The sequence below is a fragment of the Bufo gargarizans genome, chromosome 2, assembly GCF_014858855.1.
Source record: "Bufo gargarizans isolate SCDJY-AF-19 chromosome 2, ASM1485885v1, whole genome shotgun sequence".
NCBI lineage: Eukaryota > Metazoa > Chordata > Amphibia > Anura > Bufonidae > Bufo > Bufo gargarizans.
The window spans coordinates 618592012-618610845 of record NC_058081.1 but is presented as its reverse complement, the minus strand read 5'-3'; the positions used below and the strand labels follow the sequence as shown (position 1 = coordinate 618610845).

The following is an 18834-nucleotide window of genomic DNA, read 5'->3' as shown; positions in this document are numbered from 1 at the left end:
CCAATTGCATATCTGCTCTATTAACTTTTGATGCTCTTTTCTGCGCCTACCATGTTAATCACGGTTATCGGCGAATCAGGGTTCCATGCCAGAGAGGGAGCGTGAGAAAATGGCTGCAATGTGATCGAGCAGAAATGTGGGACAAGTTGTTAAAGTTTAAGCAAAGCTGCCGCTTTGTTGACTCTAGACAACTTCTGCCTGATCGCACGTCATAGTGACGTCAATGATCCATTTGGATATCTTCTCTATCAACTTTCGATTTTCTTTTCTGTGCCTACCATGGTGATCACTGTTATCGGTGAATCAGGGTTCCACGCCAGAGAGGGAGCGTGAGAAAGAGAGACCACATCCAAGGGAGATAAATGGATTACATTTAATTTTGATTGAGCGGAAATATGGAAAAAGTTATTAAAGCAGAAGGATCGAAGGAAAAGGCCAATTAAAGACGAATTTTAGAAATTTAAGACCCTGTCACCTATGAAGAGTAGGGTTTTTTCATAGCCAGAAAAGGGTTAATGTCACCCACCAATGGAACAGATTATTTTTTAAAATTTAGGTCCCTGTCACCTAGTCAGAGCAGGGGTTTATTCACTTCAAAAATTGTAAAATGTCAACCCAAGAATGTAACAGAAAAATTAGTGAAATTTATTAAACTGTCTACTAGGTAGAGCAGGGGTCTATCACAGCCAAAAATTGTTGAATGTCACCCGAAAATGTAAAAGAAAAGTTAGTGAAATTTATAAAGCTATCAACTAGGTATGGCAGGGGTATATCACAGCCGAAAATTGGTAAATTTCACCCAAAAAATGTAACAGACAAATTAGTGATTTTTTTTACCTGGCTACTAGGTATAGCAGTGGTATATCACACCCAAAAATTGGTGAATTTAACCCGAAAGTGTTACAGACAAATTAGTGAAGTTTTTTAACCTGAATACTAGGCATAGCAGTGGTATATCACACCCAAAAATTGTTGAATTTCACCCTAATATGGAACAGGCAGATTAGTGATTTTTTTTTTTTACCTTTCTACTAGGTATAGCAGTGATATTTCACACCCAAAAATTGGTGAATTTCACACGAAAATGTAACAGAACAATTAATGAAATGACATAAAATAAAATACGTACAAAAAATACCACAAAAAACTAGATTTTTGAGGTGGAGGTCCATATGGAGTAGGAGTTTGAGGAGGCGGTGGATGTAGCGGTGTAGGTGGAAGCGCAATGGAGGAGGACGAGGTAGCCAACACTGTTTTTTGGTTTTAACTTTTGGGAAATATCAAAAATACAACAATGAGCAATTGCGCTGTAGTATAATAATGGCTGGGTAAGGCCGGTATACATGTCTATTCTGCACAAGGTACGGACAAGTCCTGTGGGATCCATGCCTGGTTCATTTTAATGAACGTGAGCTTGTCCACATTGGCTGTGGACAGGCGGCTGCGCTTGTCTGTGATAATGCCCCTGCCGTGCTAAACACACGTTCACATAATACACTTGCTGCAGGGCAGGCCAGCACCTCTAAGACGTAAAGGGCAAGCTCAGGCCATGTGCCCAATTTGGAGACCAAGAAGTTGAAGGGGGCAGACCCATCTTTCAGTATGTGTAGGCGTGTGCACACATACTGCTCCACCATGTTGATGAAATGCTGCCTCCTGCTAAGATGCTCCATAACAGCTGGTGGTGCTGGCTGTTGTGGCATGCTGACAAAGCTTTTCCACATTTCGGCCATGCTAACCCTGCCTTCTGAGGTGCTGGTGGTGCCCCAGCTGCATTGGCGACCTCTTCCTCCTCCTTTGCCTTCGCCTTGTGCTTACACTGTGCCCCTGCTGTCAGCTGGGAACGCCACCAGCAGCACGTCTACCAGCGTGCGCTTGTACTCGCGCATCTTACGATCACGCTCCAGTGAGGGAATTAAGGATGGTACGTTGTCCTTGTAACGGGGATCCAGCAGCGTGGCCACCCAGTAATCAGCACAAGTTAGAATGTGGGCAACTCGGCGGTCGTTGCGGAGACATTGCAGCATGTAATGGCTCATGTGTGCCAGGCTGCCCAGAGGCAACAAAAAGCTGTCCTCTGTGGGAGGTGTATCATCTGTGTCCTCTGTATCCTTCCAGCCTCGCACCAGTGATGACCATGAGCTGGTCTGGCTGACACCCTGCTGTGAACATGGTTCCTCTTCCTTCATCTCCTCCTCCTCATCCTCCACCTCGTCATCCTCCAGAACCTTGCCCTGGCTGGACAATTATGTACCCGGCATTTGTGGATGCAGGAACCCACCCTCAGAGCCACTTGTGAATGACTGGCCGGTAACCCTATGAAATGATCCCTCTTCATCATCCTGTGCCACATCCTCTTCCATCATTGCCAGCAGCGTTTTTTCAAGGAGGCATAGAAGTGGGATATGGTGTTGGTGGAGTACTCAAAGCAGCGCAACAAGGAACACAGGTCTCGTATGGAGGCCCAGTCATTGGTGGGGAAGTGGTGCTGTTCCGCAGAGCGACTGACCTGTACGTGCTGCAGCAGAAACTCTACTATCACCTGTTGCTGCTCGCAAAGTCTGGCCAGCATGTGCAAGGTGGAGTTCCACCTTGTGGGCATGTCGCATATGAGGCGGTGAGCGGGAAGGCCAAGTTACGCTGCAGCGTTGACAGACGAGCAGCAGCAGGGTGAGAACGCCAAAAGCACGCACTGACGGCCCGCACTTTATGCAGCAGTTCTGACATATTGGGGTAATTTTAAAGGAATCTTTGCACCACTCAATTTAGCACATGCGCCAGGCAAGGGATGTGCGCAAACCGGCTAGTCCCAGAGCTGCTACGAGATTTTGCCCATTATCGCACACCACCAGGCCGGGCTTGAGGCTCACTGGCACCAACCACTGATCGGTCTGTTGTTCAAGGCCTGTCCACAGCTCCTGTGCAGTGTGGGGTTTGTCCCCCAAACAGATAAGTTTTCAAACTGCCTGCTGTTGTTTACCCCTGGCTGTGCTGAAGTTGGTGGTGAAGGTGTTACGCTGACCGGATGAGGAGCCGGTAGAGGATGAGGAAGCGGAGTAGGAGGAGGAAGCAACAGGAGGCAATCTGAAGTGCCCTGCAATCCTCGGTGGTGGAAGGACATGTGGCAAATGTCTCTCCGCCTCAGGCCCAGCCTCCACTGCATTTACCCAGTGTGCTGTTATGGAGATATAGCGTCCCTGACTGTGCTTACTGGTCCACGTATCCGTAGTGAGGTGCACCTTGCCACAGATGGTGTTGCGCAGTGCACATCTGATTTTGTCCTCCACTTGGTTTTGCAGTGAAGGGAAGGCACGCCTGGAAAATTGTGGCGGCTGGACACGACGTACTGTGGGACAGCCACCACCATAAGGCTTTTAAAACTCTCCTTCTACACCAGACGGAATGCCAGCATTTCAAACGCCAGTAATTTTGAAATGCTGGCATTCAGGGCCAGGGATCGCGGGAGGGTAGGGGGTACTTCTTATTCCGCTACAGTGTTTGGGAGATGGAGAGCTGAAAGGGTGCTCCCCCCAGTACACTATCCAGCCAGCTATATCAGGGCTTTCTATTTCATTTCCACTATCGACGATCTTGATTAAAACCGAACCGGATGTAGTACCCTTGACCTTTGCACTCCATGTGCGTTCCACTTGCAGGAAGTGGACGGCAACATGTCTATTTTGAAGATTATAGAAACTTTATTTTCGATATTATTGACCATAACCATAACCTGTATTTAATATACATTGTTTGTAATGATATTCCTCCATATTTTGATCATCTTTGAACATTTTTGGTGAACACCCGTAGGAAGTGACATCACCATTCAGTCCCTCCCCACCATGTGCAAGACTCAAACCATGGACTACTATAAATACCTGAATGTATGTATACCCTTTATGTTTGTCCTATGTTATTGCTCCTGAAGAAGGGGGTGCACTGTATAGCCCTTGAAACGCTTTGAGCCTCGATTCCAATAAAAGGGAAGTTTCCTGACGTACCTACTTAGTGACTGCTGCCTCTTCCTGTGATTATACATGTGATCCTGGCAGGGGAGTTAAGCCTATGGCTGTCTTGAGTTTATCCCATAGACTATCTCCCCTCGTGAAGTGAGTCATAACACAGATTTTCTTGTTTTTACCTTGTTTTTATCTTTTGATATGTTTTAAGGTGTTATCTGATACCCACTATGTATTTGGATTCTTATTAGATAATACTATATTCTCCTATTTAGTTTTATTCATATACTACGTTAGAGGGTTGGCGCCCTTGAGTCTGGCTGGGCCCACTTTTTTTCTCTTTTTCCAAGTATACTCTACTTCATGTTAGGCTGCCTTTCCCGCGACTTGTGTGTTATATGCATTTTAAACAACACGGATTACTGGTTGTTCACCCTTCTCGACCCCCGATACAAAGAGAACTTCTCATCTCTCATTCCTCTGGTTGAGAGGAGGAGCAAAATGGTGCAATACCAGAAGATCCTTGTTGGAGAATTGCTCCAAAATATTCCATCTGACAACACTGGCGGCAGAGTCCGTACATTCTTGGCCAACTGAGGAGGGGAGACAAGGGGAACTTACAGCAGTTTTAACAGAGGCAGGGCAACACTCTCCAAAGCCTGGGACAGTTTCATGACACCCTGCCAACACCTTCACCCTGATGTGTGGTCTACTGCCACAAGAAGAGAACATTTTTGGAAGATGGTTAAGGAGTACATAGCAGACCGTTTCAGTGTCCTCAATGATCCCTCAGTGCTTTACAACTGCAGGGTGTCCAAGCTGGACACGTGGCACAAACTGGTGCTCTACGCTTTGGAGGTGCTGGCCTGCCCTGCCACCAGCGTTTTTTCTGAGCGTGTATTTAGTGCTGCTGGTGGCAATATAACAGATAAGCGTATCTGCCTGTCACCTGAAAATGCTGACAGGTTGACTGATATAAAAATGAACAAGGCCTGGATTGACCATGACTTCTCGACTTCACCAGAGGAATGCTGATGAACATAAATTCACTTTACATGTGGTGTTTTTAATGTAGTTAATAGACTATTTTGTATTCCAATGCACCCCTTCCACCACAAACAAGGGTATATGGTTGAATCTTCCTTTTCTCATCCTCCTCCTCTTCTCCCATCATATCAACATGCATTGCTTATTCGTCACATATAATGCCCTCGCATATATGGCCCTCACATACATTTTTTTAGAGGGTCCGCTCACCAGTAGGTCCTAACATCTAATTTTTTACAGGGTCCGCTCAGCAGCAGGCCCTCACATCAAATTTTTTACAGGGGCCGCTCACCAACAGGCCCTCACATCAAATTTTTAACAGGGTCCGCTCACCAGCAGGCCCTCACATATAATTTTTAAGATGGTCCGCTCAACTGCAGGCCAGCAACTCACATCTTTTACAGGGTCAGATCACCTGCAGGCCCGGAACTCAAATCTTTTACAGGGTCAGCTCACCTACAGGCCCAAACTTTAAATCTTTTACAGGGTCAGCTCACCTACAGGCCCGCAACTCAAATATTTTACAGGGTCAGCTCACTTGCAAGCACGCAAATCAATTTTTTTACAGGATAAGCTCACCTGCAGGCCCGTAACTCAATGCGAATGAGATCCTTCTTTATGTGATATACAGTTTGTATCGTAGTGCCTCTTCCTTGTAATTTTTGGCAGCACTTTATATACAAGCAAAGATACAGGAAAGAATGTTTTCAATCAATTTTTGCTATAAAATCAATTTTTTTTACTTTGCTTTTGTGCGTAAAACCTTAATTAGATTGTGAATCTGGAGATCAGTTTAAGGCCTTTTAAGCAGCAGCAGCAGCATGTGATAAAAATTAGTGGCAAGGTGACATGGTGTGGAGATGGCAGCATGAGGAGGCCACATAGTGGCACAATGACAGAGTTTGGATAAAAGACTGAGGCCACAGATTGTTTAGAAATATGCAGATGGAAACAAATCTGTATAGCTGTATGACGGTCACCTGCAGAATAATGCAGCCATCAAAATCAAGTTGGGTTTGTTGGTTCCACCTCATCTCATCAGCAGGCCCGTACATGAAATCTTTTACTGGGTCAGCTCACCTGCAGGCCCGCAATTCAAATCTTTTACAGGGTTAGCTCACATGCAGACCCTCGCATAAAATTATTAGGGAATCAGCTCAGCTGCAGGCCCTCGCATATAATGTTTTACAGGGTCAGCTCACCCACAGGCACTCGCATATAATGTTATATAGGGTCAGCTCATCAGCAGGCCTGCAACTCAAATCTTTTACAGTGTCAGCTCAGCTGTAGGCCCACAACTCATGCTGCCTTGCTTTGATGTAGTAGCCGTAGCCATTTATCAGGCTCCCTCTCCGAAATGTTAGGCGCATAAAAGAACATCGAAAATTGATGGGAAGATATAAAAATGGATTGTGGATGTCATGGGGACGTGCGATCAGGCAGAAGTTATCTAGAGTCAACAAAGTGGCAGCAGGGCCTCTCCTGTATAACATTTCCTCATGCAAAATACCGCAGTGACATTCCCCAAAATGTTTTATTACTAGAGATGTCCCGAACTATTCGCCGGCGAACAGTTCCCGGCGAACACAGTTTGTTCGGTCCGCCCCTATACATCATCATTGAATAAACTTTGACCCTGTACCTCACAGTCAGCAGACACATTCCAGCCAATCAGCAGCAGACCCTTCCTCCCAGACCCTCCCAACTCCTGGACAGCATCCATTTTAGATTCATTCGGAAGCTGCATTCTTATTGAGAGGAGGGACAGTGTAGCTGCTGCTGATTTAATAGGGAATTCGATAGCTAGGCTAGTGTATTCAGTGTCCACTACAGTCCTGAAAGACTCATCTGATCTCTGCTGTAAGGACAGCACCCCAAAAAGCCCTTTTAGGGCTAGAAAAACAGCCTGCTTTTTTTTTCTGTGTAATCAAATTGCAGTTGCCTGCCTGCCTGCCTGCCAGCGTGTGTGTCAGGCTCACAGCCCTGCTAGTGCATAGTGTCACCAGCGCAACTCATATCTGGTGTCACATTCTATTCCATTTAAAGAAAAACAACAATTTTGACTGAATAACTAGCAGTCAGTTGCACACACGTGTTTGTGTGTTAAAGGCCCAGCTGCAAGCGCATAGTGTCAGTTCAGCGCAACTCATATCTGGTGTCACATTCGATTTCATTTAAAGAAAAACAACAATTTTGACTGAATAAATAGCAGTCAGTTGCACACGTGTTTGTGTGTTAAAGGCCCAGCTGCAAGTGCATAGTCTCACTTCAGTGCCATTCATATCTGGTGTCACATTCGATTCCATTTAAAGAAAAACAACAATTTCGAATGTAAATAACTAGCAGTCAGTTGCACACACGTGTTTGCATGTTTAAGGCCCAGTGCCAGTGCATAGTGTCACTTCAGCGCCATTCATATCTGGTGTCACATTTGATCATATTTAAGGAAAAACAACAATTTTGACTGAATAACTAGCAGTCAGTTGCACACACATGTTTGTGTGTCTAAGGCCCAGTGCCAGTGCATAGTGTCACTTCAGCGCCATTCTTATCTGGTGTCACATTCGATTCCATTTAAAGAAAAACAACAATTTTGACTGAATAAATAGCAGTCAGTTGCACACACGTGTTTGTGTGTTAAAGGCCCAGCTGCAAGTCCATTGTGTCACTTCAGCGCAACTCCTATCTGGTGTCACAGTAGCTTGCACGCAAAGTACAACTTAACTTATCTAAAAAAAATGACAGGCAGAGGCAGGCCACCCCGCAGGGGCCATCGTGGTCATGGTGCTGTGATTCCCTTTGGCCCTAGAATAATGCCCAGTGTTCAGAGGCCACCCTGAACTCGAAAAGTTCTGAGGACATAGTTGACTGGCTAACACAGGACACCCAATCTTCTATAGCTTTCGCTCGGAACATTGACACACCATCCTCCTCCAGCTCAGCTTCGGGCACCTCTCAAGTTACCACTCGCCCGCCTGCCGCCACCACCAACACTAGCACCACAGCTGCTTCACTTGATCTGTCAGAGGAGTTATTTACACATCAGTTGGAAGAAATTAGTGATGCGCAACCATTATTGCAAGAGGATGTACATAACAGGGATATGTCTCAGTCAGGCAGCATTACACAGATGGACGTAAGGTGTGGTGATGATGATGTTGTACCCGCTGCTGCTTCCTTTGCTGAGTTGTCAGATCCAAGTGAAGCGGTTGATGATGACGATGTGTCTGTGGATGTCATGTGGGTGCCCGCTCGAGGAGAATAAGAACAGGGGGAAAGTTCAGATGGAAAGACAGAGAGGAGGAGGAGACGAGTTGGAAGCAGGGTGAGGTCGTCGCAAGGAGCTAGTGGCACAGTCAGACAGCATGTATCTGCACCCGGGGTCAGCAAGATATCACGCCAATCAACGCATGCTGCTGCCACCACCAGAATGCCGTCATTGCAAAGCTCAGCAGTGTGGCATTTTTTTTGTGTGTCTGCCTCTGATAACAGCGATGCCATTTGCAACCTGTGCCAAAAGAAACTGAGTCGTGGGAAGTCCAACACCCACCTAGGTACAACTGCTTTGCGAAGGCACATGATCTCACATCAGAAACGCCTATGGGATCAACACATGAGTAAAAGCAGCACACAAACTGAAAGCCACCATCCTCCTCCTGGTCCAGCATATTTAGCTACGTCAACCACTGCTGTCCTCCTTGCCCCCTCTCAACCACCCGCCACTCCCCCTCTCGCCTCTCGCAGTTCCTGCTCATCTGCCTACAGTCAGGTGTCTGTCAAGGACATGTTTAAGCGTAAGAAGCCAATGTCACAAAGTCAACCCCTTGCCAGGTGTCTGACAGCTGGCTTGTCTGAACTTTTACCCGCCAGCTTTTACCATACAAGCTGGTGGAGTCTGAGGCCTTCAAAAACTTTGTAGCTATTGGGACACCGCAGTGGAAGGTACCCGGACGAAATTTCTTTGCACAAAAGGCAATCCCCAACCTGTACTCTATTGTGAAAAAGGAAGTCATGGCATGTCTGGCACACAGTGTTAGGGCAAGGGTCTATCTGACCACTGATACCTGGTCTGCAAAGCACGGTCAGGGCAGGTATATCACCTACACTGCGCATTGGGTAAACCAGCGCACGGCTGCCAAGCATGGAATGCGTGGCTCTGCAGAGGAGTTGGTGACACCACCACGACTTGCAGGCAGGCCTACTGCCACCTCCTCTACTGCTCCTACTCCATCCTCTTCCATAACCTCCTCGGCTGAGTCCTCATCTGCTGCTGCGGAACCCGGCACCCCCCCCCAGCTCCCCAGAGGCTATTCCACATCCCGGATATGACAGTGTCACGCTGTCTTGTGGTTGACTTGCCTGAAAGCAGAGAGTCACACGGGACCAGCACTCCTGTCCGCCCTGAACACACAGGTGGATCAGTGGCTGACTCCGCACCAACTGGAGATCGGCAAAGTGGTGTGTGACAACGGAAGCAATTTGCTGGCGGCATTGAATTTGGGCAAGTTGACACATGTGCCGTGCATGGCACATGTGTGTAATCTGATCATACAACGCTTTGTGCATAAGTACCCAGGCTTACAGGACATCCTCAAGCAGGCCAGGAAGTTGTGTGGCCATTTCAGGCATTCCTTCCTACACGGCCATGGCACACTTTTCAAACATTCAGTGCCGAAATAGCATGCCAGTGAGGCGCTTGATTTGCGACACGTTGGAATTCAACACTCCTAATGTTCGACCACCTGCTCCAACAAGAAAAAGCCGTCAACGAGTATTTGTATGACCGGAGTGCTAGGACAGTCTCTGCGGAGCTGGGAATTTTTTTGCCACGTTACTGGACGCTCATGCGCAATGCCTGTAGGCTCATGCGTCCTTTCGAGGAGGTGACAACCCTAGTCAGTCACACTGAAGGCACCATCAGCGACATCATCCCATTTGTTTTCTTCCTGGAGCATGCCCTGCGAAGAGTGGATCAGGCTGTAGATGAGCGTGAAGAGGAAGAGTTGTGGTCACCATCATCCCCACCAGAAACAGCCTTATCAGCATCGCTTGCTGGACCTGCCGCAACGCTGGAAGAGGAGTCTGAGGAAGAGGAGTCAGAGGAGGAATGTGGCTTTTAGGAGGAGGAAGACCAACCACAGCAGGCATTCCAGGGTGCTCCTTGTCACCTATCTGGTACCCATGGTGTTGTACGTGGCTGGGGGGAAGAACAGACCTTCAGTGAGATCAGTGAGGAAGAGGAACGGGACATGAGGAGCTCGGCATCCAACCTTGTGCAAATGGGGTCTTTCATGCTGTCGTGCCTGTTGAGGGACCCTCTTATAAAAAGGCTGAAGGAGAACGACCTGTACTGGGTGGCCACGCTACTAGACCCCTGGTATAAGCAGAAAGTGCCTGAAATGTTACCGAATTACCGGAAGTCAGAAAGGATGCAGCAGTTCCAAAAAAAATAAAAAGTATGCTTTACACAGCGTATAAGGGTAATGTCACAGCACAACGGGAATCTAACAGGGGAAGAGGTGAAAGTAATCCTCCTCCTACCACGACCATGCCGGCAAGGACAGGACGCTTTACAGACGTGTTGTTGATGGAGGACATGCAGAGCTTTTTAAGTCCTACGCATCGCCATAGCCCTTCGGGGTCCACCGTCAGAGAACGACTCGACCGACAGGTAGCAGACTACGTCGCCTTAACTGCAGATATCGACACTCTGAGGAGCGATGAACCCCTTGACTGCTGGGTGTGCAGGCTTGACCTGTGGCCTGAGCTGTCCCAATTTGTGATAGAACTTCTGGCCTGCCCCGCTTCAAGTGTCCTGTCAGAAAGGACCTTCAGTGCAGCAGGAGGTATTGTCACTGAGAAGAGAAGTCGCCTAGGTAAAAAAAGTCTAGATTACCTCACCTTTATTAAGATGAATGAGGGATGGATCCTGACAGTGGGCGATACATTTGACTAAAAATGGCCTGATGACTGAGATGAGCTGCCTTGGGCTAAAAATGGTCCACACGCTGCTGTATTTTATCTCTGAATGCCGGATGACTTGCGTGACTTATCCGCCACCAACTAGAGTTCAAGCCTCAGTGTTTAAGGGCACTTTCTGAATGGGAAACATAAATTTTTCTGGCATGCAACAATTCCGAATTTTTCAGGCATGTGTACATGGCAAATTTTTCTGGCCTCTGGTGCTGCACTGTGGCTTCAAAAACCAAACAAACAAAAAGGCATAAACATGTGTCAATTTCCCTTCATGATCGTTACCTTGTTGTGGTGAAGGGGCTCTCCGGAATCGAACACTGATTCCCCATTGCCTATCGTTTGCAATTGTTTTGAGCTGACAATTACATCGAAAGTTGATAGGCCAGACATCCAAATGGATCATCGCCGTCACGGGGACATGCCATCGGCATCCAGTTAACTAGAGTCCCCAAAGGAGCAGCAGGGCACCTCCCATAATGTTTTAGATGGTCAGATCAGCAGACCCTTGCTCCTAATGTTTTTGAGGGTCTCCAGTAGGCCATCAATCATAATTTTTCAAGGGTGTGTATGATGCCCTCCTTTATGTGTAACAAAGGGTGTATTGGAGTCCCTCTTCCTTGCAATTTTTGGCAGCACTTGCACTTTATATACAAGTAAATATTCAGGAAAGAATGTTTTCTATCAATTTTTCCTCTAAAATCAATTTTTTCCCCCTTGGTTTTGTGCGCATTATTGTCATTATATAAAAGTGGCGTACTATTCGGTTAACATAGTTCCCAGCAGTGACCAGCAAGTCCAAGATGCATCCATACATCCTCCCCATGCTGTTACAGAACCATTTTGGTGGTGTTACCAACTATTTCTGACATTTTCTTATGAACCAGGCAACCTCCCCTCTTCAGAGCAGGGGGTACCTTGTTTAATGCTCAGGTTCTCCCATTTACTTCTATTATACTCGGGTACTCGGTCGAGCACCCAAATATCATAATGTGTTCGACCCAAGCCCCCGAGCACTATGGTGCTTGATCAACACTAATCATTAGCAATTCATGCAAATTTTCAGGTTACACAGTCGCATGACTGCCTCATGGAGAAAACAACTCATGATCTGATAAGTAAATATATTATATAAAGACTTTATAAACACCACCACTGTGGAGAGAGTCACCATCTGTGACACAAGAGTTGACAATGGATTCCAGTACCCACAAGCTCTATCACAAAGACAGCTTTGACTCCAGAGAACTTCTGGAGGTTTACTTCTCAGATGAAGATGAAATAGTCTTTCGCGATGATACCTTGTTATTTCCTATTGAAAGTCTTAGAAAAACTTTTGCATCGGGTATGTATTTTTTGTGTCTTTTTGGTATTTGTTGCTATACTTTTACTATAGAACAGTGTTCATCGCTACCACGCAGTATCTCCCTATTAATATTAACCCAGCACCCTACTGTCCATGAAGAGACATGTACCTACAGCTTCAGAGGAATTTTAAGAATATGATATACTGTATGTCCTAAGATGGCTGCTGCATGTGTAAGGACATGGAGCAAGTAACTCTAGAAAAGCAGGATCACTAATAATGTCATGCATGCAGCCAATCAGCAGCCAGCCAGCCCTGTGATGTCACAGCCCTATAAATAGCCTCAGCCATCTTTGATTCTGCCATTTTCCAGTGTACTTAGTGCAGGGAGAGATGTCAGCAGGCGCTAGGGACAGTGTTAGAAAAAATGTCATTGTGCTAAAAGAAAAAATGATTTGCATGTGCAGGGAAATATTATTTAAGGTGTAGGTAAAGGATAGTGAGCAATCATTCCACAGTAGTGATGAGCGGCAGGGGTCATATTCGAATTTGCGATATTTCGCAAATATTTTTTAGAATATTCTGCGAATATTTTTATTGCAAATTTTTCAACTTACAACTTTTAGACAAAGAAGATTATAGCACTATATTAGCTAAATTGCTCTATATTCGATTTTTTGGGAATATTCGCTATATTGCTATAACTTAGTTTTTTCGAATATTCGTACTTTCACACTAGCATTATTCTTTTCCGGCATTGAGTTCCGTCCTAGGGGCTCAATACCGGAAAAGAACTGATCAGTTTTATCCTAATGCATTCTGAATGGAGAGCAATCCGTTCAGGATTCATCAGGATGTCTTCAGATCAGTCTTTTTGCCTTTTCAGGACGAAGATAATACCGCAGCATGCTACGGTTTTATCTCCATCCAAAATTCCGGAACACTTGCTGGAATTTTTTCCCATTGAAATGCATTAATGCCGGATCTGTCCCCGAGTGTTTTGCTCAGACCGCAAAAAATGTAAAAACAAAATGCCGAATCCTTTTTTACGAATGACACCGGAGAGTTCTGTCTGACAAATGCCATAAGTTTGCATACGTTTTGATGGATCCTCTGCCGCAAGTGTGAAAGTACCCTTATTTGCCCTTGTGCGGTGCAGATATATGTTCTAAAGCATTTTTTGTATTGTATTAGTGGGAAAAAAGGGCTTATTAGCCGTTGTGTGGTGAAGTGCTAAAATGACAGCCCTTTTTGTTGTGTATTAGTGGTAAAAGTAAAATATACAGTGGGATGCGAAAGTTTGGGCAACCTTGTTAATCATCATGATTTTCCTGTATAAATCGTTGGTTGTTACGATATAAAATGTCAGTTAAAGCTATCATATGGGAGACACACACAGTGATATTTGAGAAGTGAAATGAATTTTATTGGATTTACAGAAAGTGTGCTATAATTGTTTAAACAAAATTAGACAGGTGCATAAATTTGGGCACTGTTGTCATTTTATTGATTGCAAAACCTTTAGAACTGATTATTGGAACTCAAATTGGCTTGGTAATCTCAGTGACCCCTGACCTACATACACAGGTGAATCCAATTATGAGAAAAAGTATTTAAGGGGGTCAATTGTAAGTTTCCCTCCTCTTTTAATTTTCTCTGAAGAGTAGCAACATGGGGGTCTCAAAACAACTCTCAAATGACCTGAAGACAAAGATTGTTCACCATCATGGTTTAGGGGAAGGATACAGAAAGCTGTCTCAGAGATTTCAGCTGTCTGTTTCCCCAGTTAGGAACATATTGAGGAAATGGAAGACCACAGGCTCAGTTCAAGTTAAGGCTTGAAGTGGCAGACCAAGAAAAATCTCGGATAGACAGAAGCGACAAATGGTAAGAACAGTCAGAGTCAACCCACAGACCAGCACCAAAGACCTACAACATCATCTTGCTGCAGATGGAGTCACTGTGCATCATTCAACCATTCGGCGCACTTTACACAAGGAGATGCTGTATGCGAGAGTGATGCAGAGGAAGCCTTTTCTCCGCCCACAGCACAAAAAGTGCCACTTGAGGTGGGCTAAAGCACATTTGGACAAGCCAGCTTCATTTTTGAATAAGGTCGTGTGGACTGATGAAGCTAAAATTGAGTCATTTGGCCATAACAAGGGGCGTTATGCATGGAGGAAAAAGATCACAGCATTCCACAAAAACACTTGCTACCTACAGTAAACTATGGTGGTGGTTCCATCATGCTGTGGGGGCGTGTGGCTAGTGCAGGGACTGGGAATCTTGTCAAAGTTGAGGGACGCATGGATTCCACTCAGTATCAGCAGATTCTGGAGATCAATGTCCAGGAATCAGTGACAAAGCTGAAGCCGCGCCAGGGCTGGATCTTTCAACAAGACAACGACCCTAAACACTGCTCAAAATCCACTAAGGCATTTATGCAAAGGAACAAGTACAACGTTCTGGAATGGCCATCTCAGTCCCCAAACCTGAATATAATTGAAAATCTGTGGTGGGACTTAAATAGAGCTGTCCATGCTCGGAAGCCATCAAACCTGAATGAACTAAAAATGTTTTGTAAAGAGGAATAGTCCAAAATACCTTCAACCAGAATCCAGACTCTCATTGGAACCTACAGGAAGTGTTTAGAGGCTGTAATTTCTGCAAAAGGAGGATTTGCTAAATATTGATTTCATTTCTTTTTTGTGGTGCCCAAAGTTATGCACCTGCCTAATTTTGTTTAAACAATTATAGCACACTTTCTGTAAATCCAATAAACTTCATTTAATTTCTCAAATATCACTGTGTGTCTCCTATATGATATGTTTAACTGACATTTTTTATCATAACAACCAACGATTTATACAGGAAAATCATGACGATTAACAAGGTTGCCCAAACTTTCGCATCCCACTGTATTTGCCGGTCAGTGGTGCAGTGATATATTCTAAAGCCCTTTTTCTTGTGTATTAAAGGGAAAAAAAATATCCCGTCAGCAGTGCAGTTACTTGTTCTAAAGCCTTTTGTGGGGCGTATTTGTGGAAAAAGAAAAAATATATTTGCTGGTCATCAGTGCAGTTATATGTTCTAAAGCCCTTTTTGTTGTGTATTAGTGGAAAAAGAAAAAAAATATATTTTCTGGTCAGCGGTGCAGTTATATGTCCTAAAACGTTTTGTGGTGTGTATTAGTGGAAAAAGAATATATATATTTGCTGGTCAGCAGTGCAGCTCTATGTTCTAAAGCCCTTTTTCTCGTGTATTAGTGGAAAAAGAAAAAATATATTTGCCTGTCAGCGGTGCAGTTATATGTTCTAAAGCTCTAGGGGGCTCTACTTGTATGAGCGTTTAATAGAACAGGTTCTGTAGGCATCTTTGTGGAATAAGCTTACGATGGTGTAAAAGGAGTGCACTTCTTCTTGCCGCTAACATCAACCTGTAAGCCTGAGTTCATACTTGAGTTATTTGGTCAGTTTTGGCACCGTGACTGCCCAAATAAGTGAAGTGTGCAGTGATTCTAAGAGCAACGCCTGTCATCTGCCTGTCATACTGACTCACAGTATAATTTCACTACCACAGCAGACTCCCTATGCATGTTACTGCAAGGCACATTGTTCTACACCACCATAAAGGCTCTCTGCAGCCAGGTAATAGCATTTTTTTTTTTTATTGGCGTACCGGCAGATTCAATTTTTAAAAAAAATTGCTCATCTCTAATTATATTACCTGTATCCTGCATGTGTAACAGTTTTCACCTCTTTCTTGCACTCCACCCTTTCCTAATTCTCAGGTCTTCCTGAGATAATTTGTGGAGACTAGCTGCCATAAGGTCTCTCAATCACAGCCCACAGAAGCCAGATGAAATTCTGCTTCACTTTTATTATCTTTATTATGCAAAGAAGCAGAGGCACATGGAAAACATTATAGAGAATTAATTCTTAAGCAGTAGAGAAAATCAATAGCTGCTGAAGTGTGACTGTGTTCCACATAATAGATATTCAGAGGCCATTTTGGAGACATTAAAAACAACTAATCAGGCTATGGGGGCTTTGACTATTACTGTGTCCTCATTGCAATCAGACATCTCCCTTATTAGAGATGACATAAACAAAGTACATTCAAGGGTTCATGAAACGGAAACATCATTGATTGAGACTAAAAATGAAGTTGGGGAGAAGAATCGATGCAATTGAATATGATCATAAGTCCCTCAAAGATAAGCTCACTGATTTGGAGGATAGATCATGGAGAGGAAACGTTTGTTTAATTGGCTTTCCTGAAGGGAGTGAAACAAATGACCCAATGGGGTTTATCCAGAAATGGATACTGGACTCTATGGGCACTGAAACGTTCAGTTCATTTATGGTGGAACGTGCTCACAGAATCCCCAATAAAAAGCTGCCTGTTGGCGGCCCCCCTCGTGCCTTTCTCGCTAAAATCCTCGGTAATAGCGACCAAGATAATATTCTAAAGGCGTAAGAGAGAACTTCATGATTTGGCCTATAATGGCAATAAAATTGAAATCTATACAGATTTTTCCAAAACTACTTTCCAAAAAAGAAGAAAATTCCGGGATATAAAGAAAGTCTTATCCATACCAATATTACATATTCAATGGTTTATCCTGCTAAACTAAGAATAGTTCATAATGGGTCAGTCACCTTTTTTTCCAATACTGGGGAGGCATCCTCTTGGTTGGAATATAGGAGCCGATGTAGGGGGGGAGGGAAAATTCACTGTAGCTGGATCAAATGGAATTGGGGTGGGAGGGGCACTGCTTAGGATCATTTTACTTTCTGAAAAAAATGTCATATATAATGTCATGGAATGTCCGCGGGCTGGTGGATAAATATAAGAGGAGAGTAAATATAAGAGGAGAGTAGTTTTTGACACTATTGCTAAACATCTACCTGTGATTATAGGCTTACTTGAAACCCATTAAACTTTTAAAAAAATTCACTATATGAGAAACAATGTGGATGTAGTATGAGTACCACTCTTGCCTATCGGCCTATTTATGTGGGTAACTGTTTATATACACAAGAAAGTTGATTATGAACCATTCGATCAATGGATTGATAAAAAAAAGGAAGATTTATATTCCTATTTGGCTGATGGAAGGGATTGGTATGCGTGCTTGTGTTCGTATATATCCCGCCACCGCTTTCTTCGGAAGTCATGATGAAATTGGCTGAATATGTATATGAATCCGGAAGATGGTATTAACAGATGTTTGCCGTTCCCTGTATGGGGATAAAATATCCTTCTCCTGTTACAGCAGGTCCTGTAGCGCTATATCTAGGATAGATCTTGCTCTTGTCAACTCAGAGATTTTAGATAAGATCCAAAAAATTAAATATAAACCACACAGCATTTCTGGTCACTCTCCAGTGTTGCTTATGATAACAAATCCAGAGAAATACAGATGTGGGAAATTGTTTAAATTAAATTCGCACTGAATTCAGGTTATTGGGGAGCAAGAAGCCATCGGTAGTGAGAGCTTAGAGTTTTGGGCCCAACATTTTGGGTCCACCCATATACATTTTTTATGGGATGCCCTTTTAAAGCAATGTTATGAGGGATTTAGTCTATGAGAATTAGTAGAAAGATGGCAAATTTTATCAGTGACGGGAAGGGCCTTGCTGAAAGGGTTAAGGGATTGGAATTAGAACTAGGTAAACAGAAGAAGGACAGCATTCAACAGTTATGGAGGCTAAGAAGGAGTATCAAAAATGTTTATATGAAAACGAGCAGCATAGGACTTTCTTCGCAGGGCAGAAGGATTTTTACGAAAAAGGTAAACCAGATATAACTCTTTAAATATTGTTCCTATGATTAATAAGGTGAAGGATAAAATTTGCACTTGGCAGAAATTGTCTTTGTAGCAATCTGAAAGGATTGCACTGGTGAAGATGGTGGCCCTCCCTATCGTACTATATTCTTTAACTGTAGTAGTTAAAAAAGAGGAGTGAGCACTCCCAACACTTGGACCATAGAATATAAGGAATATATGTATTATTAGTGTAATAGGACCTACTATGTCCAATAAATGAATTACATACAGTCACACATAGTTCATAAATCACACAGTATAAAAAGTACAATAAAAATGCAATTGGTACCAATGACTTGAAAATAAAAAGTACTAGTATTGGGGTGGTATCCCTATTGCCACAGTCTTTGGATTATTTGGTGTTCCAAAAAGTCTCTTTTGGGCAACTGATTTGTTGCAATAGATGGTCCCTATTAGTGCTTTCGGTACCGCAAACCTCAGATCAATAGGAGCGTCCTGTGGGTTCCTATAGCAGGTCACTTATGGCAGTGACTTATCTCTGGTGCATACAGATAGTAATCAGTTCCGACACTGCAGCACAAAAGTCCCTCCAAAGTTGTCTTAACTCTTCCAGCTATTTAATGTAATGGCCAAGGCAGATACATTTTAAATGATAATTCAGGTTCCTACCTGGTTCCTGGTGCTGTAACGTGTCTTGCGGTCCTTCCACGAGAGGCGAGCGGTGCCGGCTGCTTAGGCGTCTCGCGTCGCACGTC

General features: G+C 44.2%; 1 protein-coding gene across 1 annotated transcript in view; it reads left to right on the top strand.

The window, feature by feature from the left end:
* The first annotated feature begins 12167 nt into the window (after positions 1–12167).
* The window catches only part of LOC122928840 (nicotinamide N-methyltransferase-like), an 87816-nt gene continuing 81149 nt past the window's right edge, over positions 12168–18834 (top strand). Inside the window, exon 1 of the mRNA XM_044282107.1 lies at positions 12168–12324. Within this exon, the coding sequence (XP_044138042.1) occupies positions 12174–12324 (151 nt within the window). The 5' untranslated portion in view covers positions 12168–12173. The remainder of the gene's footprint in view (positions 12325–18834) is intronic.